The 8205-nt window shown below is 34.9% G+C and overlaps 1 protein-coding gene across 1 annotated transcript; it reads left to right on the top strand.

Moving 5' to 3' along the window:
- Positions 1–6545: 6545 nt before the first annotated feature.
- LOC109193635 (kunitz trypsin inhibitor 2-like) lies at positions 6546–7875 on the top strand. The gene is made up of 2 exons (XM_019344491.1): positions 6546–6862; positions 7419–7875. Exons 1-2 carry the CDS (start codon positions 6557–6559, stop codon positions 7734–7736), a joined length of 624 nt encoding a protein of 207 aa, XP_019200036.1. The 5' UTR covers positions 6546–6556; the 3' UTR covers positions 7737–7875.
- Positions 7876–8205: the final 330 nt, after the last annotated feature.

The raw sequence follows: 8205 nt of genomic DNA, 5'->3' as shown, positions 1-8205 counted from the left end.
CCCTAGAGCAACAAAACTATTAAACTCTAATAAAATTTTACTTAGTATATGTGTATTTTACTACTTTTAAATATTTCTTCTTAATTATAATTTTGTTTAGTCTCAATATTTCATTTGTAAAATAAATATAATTATTTTAACTGGATTGTGTAGGGAAATAGGGAAGAAGTGCCACAATTGAAAATGAAAAATCTATGAAAGAAGGTTGTTAATTTTCTATTTTGCATATTAAATATCAAAACTGACAATGTTATAAAGAACAAAGATAATATATATATAATTTTAAAATAAACATGTATTAAGTAAAAGTGTAATAGAGTTTTATAGTTTTGTTGTGTTAAGAGTTAGAAATGCAAATTTTTGAAGAGTTGAGGGTCGTCCTCTTCAATGGAGAAGGCGACTAGTCCGGAAGACGACCGGAAATTGCTCTAGTAATTTTTTATTTTTTATTTTTTTGTTTTTAGCGGCGGTCAACAGTGATTTTCGACGGTTTATAGTGATTTTCGGTAGTCAACGTCAATAATTTATCGGTAACATGTTGGTTACCGGTAAATTAAGCATATTTAACTCAAAATGACAAGTTCAAATGTTTAATTGCACTTTTTTAAAGTTTAAGGGCCTAACTGCCCTTTTGAGTAAAGTTCAAGGGTCTATTTGACCCTTGTCTCTATAAAATTTGAACTTAGAGATTTTACTTAAGATTAAAAACAAAATTAAGTTATTTTACTTGAATAAAAAATGATTGATGTGATGTGTTGTTTCTAATAATTAATGCAATGTCGTCATTGGAGATGGTCTTAGGCCTTTGTTTTTGCTTCTCTTTGAAATTGGATAAGGATGTGTCGGACAAGCTAGGCAAAGTGCTGGTCAATCTGATTATCACCAAACTTGTACAACAATATTGGTTTGTGTTTATTGCCATTCTGACTTTTGATTTTTGAAGCATGTTAACAACTAAGCGGACACCTCAAACCAATGCATTTTGTTTATGAGATGAGATTACTCTACTTTTGACACTTATATATATCCTTAGACCAATATTGTAAACGGATAAACAACATAATATTTGATGACGCCATGGGACCCCGGGCCCATTTTATTGGGAATGTGGGGTGGTAAAAGAAGGAGGCTGGCCCAAATCTTGTTGGGCTAGGAAGGCAGGGTGGCCTATAAAGGTATAAAAGAGGGGAGAGAAGGATCGGAGGTCGCCGGGGCAAAACCACCGGCGGGATAACCCGCTGGAATCCCTGCGGCGAAGATGCGGGTCCCATCGGACCGGTGGTGCCCCACCGGCGGGCCAGCTGAACCAGACTACTCCATCTCTTGTGTACTAAGGCGTTACTTCTTATATTTATTCCGTATTTTGTGGGCTGGCGGCTTTACAAACCCCCCACGACCGGCCGGCAGCATGGCTCGTTGGCAACCTCCAGCCATGGCAGCCCGAGAGGGCCTAGTGCGCCCCTACGGAAAGGGGGCGCAGTATTGAAGTTGTATATGTGCATGGCAAGGGTGGTGAAGACATGCTAATGAAAACGAACGAGTGGCGAGGGGTGGTCGGCCGGCGCCACAACTTGGATTGTTGACCAAGGGCGCCGGGCGGCGCGGAGCACTTCGGCGGGTGAGGTGCCCCGGGCCCGTTGGCCCCTCAGATCCTCATCGTATCTCTCTGTCGCTAGCACAAAAGGCACGCCGTCGAAGATTACCAGCATGAACTCGCTAGGATTTTAACACCCTGGTCCTGGTCAGATCCTCTTTTAATGCCAACAACGTTAATGGCGCCGAACATGACGAAGGTCCCAACAACCTAGGACGGATTGGGGAGGAATAACCCCCGGAACAGGAGACCAACCCTCTAGCAATTGTGTCAGATAATCTTCTTGTGGAAGGAGATACCACTTCAACGTGATATTGCTCCAATGACAAATAAGAAAAGAATTCAAAGCTACCTTGAATTCATCCTAAAAATATGCATAACTTACCAAAAATATAATATTTAAAATTAAAAATTCATATAGATTGTCGAAAATACCCTTCTTAAATAAAAGAGAGAATAGAAAAAGGAAAAAAAAAACAATTGGATCAACAGAAATAAATGATCTAGACTAGTCCTCACGTCTTCATGAAAAATGGTGTCCTCACTTGAACATAAATCAATAAATATTTTACTTTATATGTTGCATGCGTTTTTTAAACTTTGAGTTATATTATAGTATTTTCAATATTATTGCAATTATGGTATTCTATACGGCCGCCGCCTCTGTGAAGCAAGCGGATCGAAGCCGGTGTCCGATCGTCTTTCCCTGCTGCCATCTCCACTTCAGACATCATCCGCCTTCACCGTTTTCTTCTCCATCTCCACCGCTACTGGTCGTTACTCCCTTATTTTTGCACTGTTGTTTTCCTTTGCTTTGTTTTACTGATTTAATTTTGTTTACAGGTGTTTTTCCTCTCGTTGTTTTGACGAATTTCTTCCTCTCGTTTAATTACTTGGCGAGTTCTTTTTCATAAAGAATGAAACGATAAAATTGGTCATGGCGTATGTGAATCTCATCCTGAGTGATAAACATGACAATGAAAAAGAGACTCCTCTGAACTATGATATCCAGTTCAGCCCGATGGAGATATTGTCAATGAATAGAAGAATGGAAATAGATACTCAGGTGGCAGGGCCATTCTAATAAATATTGGGGTCCTGTGCAGTATTTTAATTTGGGCCCCCTTTTTTCAAGTAATCTAAAACGCAACTTCATCCAAGTTGTCATATTAGTCATATGATCTACACTCATTTCATATATGCTCTTTAAGTCTAACACCACGATGTGTCCAGTCCCTAAAACCTTCATTGACCAAAACACATTTTCGTATACCTTTTTAAAAATCTTGCAACAAAAACAAAATATACAAGCCAATTTCAATCACACTTCTCTCCATTTGACAAATATCTTGTGTAAAATGCTGATGAAAATCTTCTTTAGAGTTTATCTTTATGACCTTTATTTATTGATAAATCTCTTTTAGGATCTATCTTTCACAATAGTATCTATTAATTTAGAATGAAGGGCATCCCAATTTCTTGGAACATATATGTCAAATAAAAGCGAATTATTTGGTTTATCCTTTTGACCAGCATTATCTAAACAACTATCAACATTCTTATTATTTTCATCGTCACAGTGATACATATCATCATTGTGCACGCTATCATTTAAATTTTTTCCAAACTCACAATCATCTTGATCTTTTATATGAAGATTAGCATCTAACAATTTAGAGTTTCTTTTGTAATAAATTCTTCGAGAGCTGCCTATTGAGATTGAGTTAGTTGCTCAATTCTTCTTTTTCTTTTTCTTATCAAATCCGAATAAATATTTTTTAGAAGACATAATTATAAAATCTTAAGGAAAAAACACTACTAAAAATTATTGAATTTCCGACCACCTGAAAGTGATCTTAAATCAAATTAATACCAAAAAGTAGTCGGAAATAGCAACAAAGGTTTTTCCGGATACCAAAAGTGGTCAGAACAAGGCTCTCGACTTAATTTAAGATCATTTTTAGGTGGTCAGAAATTCCATAAATTCCACTAGTGAAAATAAAAATTTATTTAGAAACTCAATGAATAAATAATTAATCAAGAAATAAATTGTTGAATATATTATTCTAAAATCAGAATTATTAAGTCATATAAATATAACAATAAATATAAAATAATACGTAATTTTAATTACCTGTTAAAAGAATCGAAGAACGATCAAGAAGAATAGAAGAATCGAAGCTGAGTTTATGTCGTCTGCTGTTTGTGAGGTTGGCCTCTTGAGATTTACTAATCACTAATTCACTAGGTTTGAGTCAAATTACTCAAATTCATTGAATGCAAATTACTCAAATTCATTGAATGTAAATTAGACAATTACCTTGCGTCCTTGTGCTGAAGCCGCTGATCGAATATTCGAACTACGGAGCTACGCCGCTACGCTTAGGATAATTAGATAATAGGGTTCGAATTTCGCGCTAACGGCTGATCAAATATATACTGTATACGTAATTTTTAAAAAAAAAAAAAATTGGGGCCCCTGTGCAATGGCCCTGGGCAGACATGCCCAGGGACTGGCCTGTCAGGTGGTGTACGGGACGTTATGCCATGGAACCGTGTTCACCATTCATGGTGAACACGGTTCCAACGGTGTTAGTACACCGTTATCTTTTTTTTTTTTTTCTTAATTAATTGCGTGACTTCTATTCTTTATTTTCACATTTTGCGGTTTCACTTTAATTTGAGGTAAACAAAGATTTCGGACATTCATAAATTATGAATTCATGCCTGCACATTCACTTTGGAACCATGCCTACACATTCCCGTTCGAAATCACGGACATTCATAAATTATGAATCCATGTCTGCACATTCACTTTGGAACCATGCCTACACATTCACTTTGGAACCATGAGATTATGAATTTTCTGTTATGATATTATGAATTTTCAGTTATGAGATTATGAATTTTCTGTTATGCGATTATGAATTTTCTGTTATGAGATTATGAATTTTTATTACATTCATAATTTCGGACATTCATAAATTATGAATTCATGCCTGCACATTCACTTTGGAACCATGCCTACATATTCCCGTCCGAAATCACGGACATTCATAAATTATGAATCCATGCCTGCACATTCACTTTGGAACCATGCCTACATATTCACTTTGGAACCATGAGATTATGAATTTTCTGTTATAAGATTATGAATTTTCTGTTATGAGATTATGAATTTTCAGTTGTGAGATTATGAATTTTCTGTTATGCGATTATGAATTTTCTGTTATGAGATTATGAATTTTCATAAAATTCATAATCTCATAACAGAAAATTCATAATTTGATCAAACGCGCGCCGTTAACTCCACATCCACGAAATTTTTTTTTTGCCTAAAAACGACGTCGTTTTGCCTTGTGTACACCATTCTCAGTGAACACGATTTAATGGCATAATTTGCGGTGGTGTACAAGACTATTTAACCAGTGTCAGTCTTTGGTACGTTTGACCAAATCATTAAAGAAGTTTTAAATTCCTCCAAAGAATTCAGCTTCAAATTTGTGAAACAGTCTGCTCGATCTTTATTGTAACGTTTCAACTTATAATTAATTAATTAGCTTCTTTATTTTATTTTTTTAAAAAAATACAGTATTTTCATTTTATTTTTTAATTTTTTGATATGATAATTGATTATTAGAGTTAGTTTGCTTTTTTTTTTTTTTTTTTTTTCAATTAATACAAGTAACACTACAAAAAAACACGGAAAATAGTACAATAACAGAAAGTCAGATCAAAATTTAAATTTTACATACATAATGCACGAACATTTTGTATAAAAGTCAACAATTTTAATAATCTTTAATTTGGCACGCCATGCCCTAAGACTAATAGTTGTTGTTGTTTACACTTCACGTAACTACGAAAACACACGTGCGATTATGCATGCAGTTGACCACTTCGTTTCACACTTCATCACTTCAAACAATTTTATTTTATTTTTTTTCAAAAACTTAGAATTGAAACTAGGATCTAATATTTAGAAAAAGCAAAAACGTCAAAGGGAGGTTTTCGTACCTACATTATGGAATAATGGTAAGATTCGTCCCTACAGTTAATCGTACTCACTTCTCATATTGACGTTGCAAATTTCGTTACTAATATTTTGTTAGAAAAATGACAAAATTTACAATGTCAGTCATATTTATAACGTCAATTATAACTTAAAAATAAGAAATTAGCACGATCAACAAGTAGGGATGAACTTTATACCATATAACTTAGAGATTGAAAAGTAAAAGTTTTTTTTTTTTTTTTGGAATAAGGTTTAAATTGGCCACTGAACGTAACCTGAAAATGCAATTAGGCCACTGAACGAAAAAAAAAAAGTGCAATTAGGCCACTGAACACTCCAAATGTATGCAATTTCACCTGATAGCAGGTTACCATCAATTTTAGCGAGTTACCTGCTTACGTGGCAGCTGAGTTAGCATTTTTAATAATTTTTAAATAATTTTAATAATAATTTAAAAAAAAAAAAACTAAACAAATTAAAATAAAATAAAACGACGGGGTGGCTGCCTTTTTTTTTTATTTAATTTTTTTCAACTTTTTTTTCAAGGTAATTATTAAAATTTATTATTAAAATTGATTAAAAAGTATTTAAAAATTATTAAAAATGCCAACTCAGCTACCACATAAGCAGGTAACCTGCTAAAATTGATGGTAACCTACTATCTGGTGAAATTGCATACATTTGCAGTGTTCAGTGGCCTAACTGCACGCTTTTGGAGTATTCAGTGGCTTAATTGTACTTTTTTTTTTTTTCCGTTCAGTGACCTATTTGCATTTTCAAGTTACGTTCAGTGGCCAATTTGAACCTTATTCCTTCTTTTTTTTTTTTTTTTTTTTTAAGAAAATTGGATACACAAGGAATTAGTTCTATATATAGTTGAGGTCGTACGATCCTGGGATGATGCACATACCAAACATAAAAAAATCAGCAATTGTTTTTATTAGAAAATGAAGATGGAAAAAGTATTTTTCCTTTTATTTCTCATAGCCCAGTCCATAAAACTTTTGTGCATTGAAGCACAAATTATGGCTAACGTGGTGAAGGACAGTTCCGGCCAGGAAGTCCTCACCGGAGTGGACTATTACATACTGCCGGCGGCGGCTGACGGGAACACCGAAGGCGGCGGGGGACTGACGCTAGCCAGCGGCCCAAACACCACTTGCCCGCTGCTGGTAGTCCAGTCTCCTGACTCTTCTTCCAATGGCTTTGCTGTCCAATTTTCATCAGTTAATCCTTCCTCCACCAATGTTCAGGTATACCATATACTAGAATATATACTATGTTGGTTTAATTTGTGTTTGATCATAGCGAATTTTAAGTGTATGTACCCCTCTCTCTCTCTCTCTCTCTCTCTCTCTCTATATATATATATATATATATATATATATATATATGGCTTATTATGACAAATAAATCTAAATGGGAAAATTGTATTTTTGTTCCTCTAGTTATACCTATGGTACATATTTAGTCCCTAAGTTATATGCGTGATCATCTCTAATCCCTAAGTTATGCATGGAGTAGCGATTTTAGTCCTTGAAGGAACAAATCAGCCACTTTATTAAGTGACAAATTTGTGGTGAAAATAGTCCCCAAGGGATTAAAATCGCCACTTCATCAATAATTTAAGGGTTAAGATAGTCACATATATAACTCATGGACTAAATTTGTACCACGGATATAACTTAAACGCTTAAAAATGAAATTTTCCAAATCTAAATATATAGTCAAAATCTCAACAAACTAAATTTTATGTTATAAAAATCTCTAATAGTAATTTCTAATAACAATATGTTGGCGGGCCCTCAGGAATCAGTGGATCACAACATCAAATTCTCTGCAGTGAGCATATGTGTTATGTCCACTCTGTGGAGGCTAGATTTGAAAGAAATCACAGGCAAATATGTGGTGGGAACAGGCGGAGAAGAAGGCAACCCGGGGAGGGACACAATAAGCAACTGGTTCAAAGTTCGAAGAGATGAAGATGCCTACAAGCTCTATTACTGCCCAACAGTGTGTGATATTTGCAGGCCAGTGTGTGGGGACCTTGGAATTTTAGTTGTGGATGGAATAAGAATTCTTGCAATCACTGATAAGCCATTGAGGGTTGTGTTTAAGAAGGCCTAATAATACAGTGTATATGTATGTGTTATGTAATAAGCAAGCTACCAAGCTTTGTCCTTGCCTTATTTTGTTGAATAAATAAAATTAAGACTACAATTAATTATTATAGAATTATGAGCTAGCTAGTTGAGCTCTTTGTGTTTATTGTGATAGATTGTGTGTATTTATGTTATAAATTATGTGTATTTAGGTTGGTTCTTACATTTTCACTTAAAGGGTGGTTCTCATTTGAATAACTTGTTGGAGAATATTAGCAACGTCAACGCGCGGGCTGGAGACCTTTTAAGAGGCACGTGGATCCACAAAATTAGGACATGAGGGGTTTGCGTTCAAATTTGAACGTATTTTCCAACAATTTTTCCATTCCCATGTTCACATAATTGTGTGGGCAAATATATAGTCAGGTTCACCTACGTGGTTGCTAGTGCAAGCTATTCGTAGTAGGTCTGTGTAGCCTGTCGAAAGCGTGCCA

The sequence above is a fragment of the Ipomoea nil genome, unplaced genomic scaffold (genome assembly GCF_001879475.1).
Source record: "Ipomoea nil cultivar Tokyo-kokei standard unplaced genomic scaffold, Asagao_1.1 scaffold1900, whole genome shotgun sequence".
Taxonomy (NCBI): domain Eukaryota; kingdom Viridiplantae; phylum Streptophyta; class Magnoliopsida; order Solanales; family Convolvulaceae; genus Ipomoea; species Ipomoea nil.
Note: the sequence above shows the minus strand (reverse complement) of the source record. Positions and strands in the feature narration are given on the sequence as shown.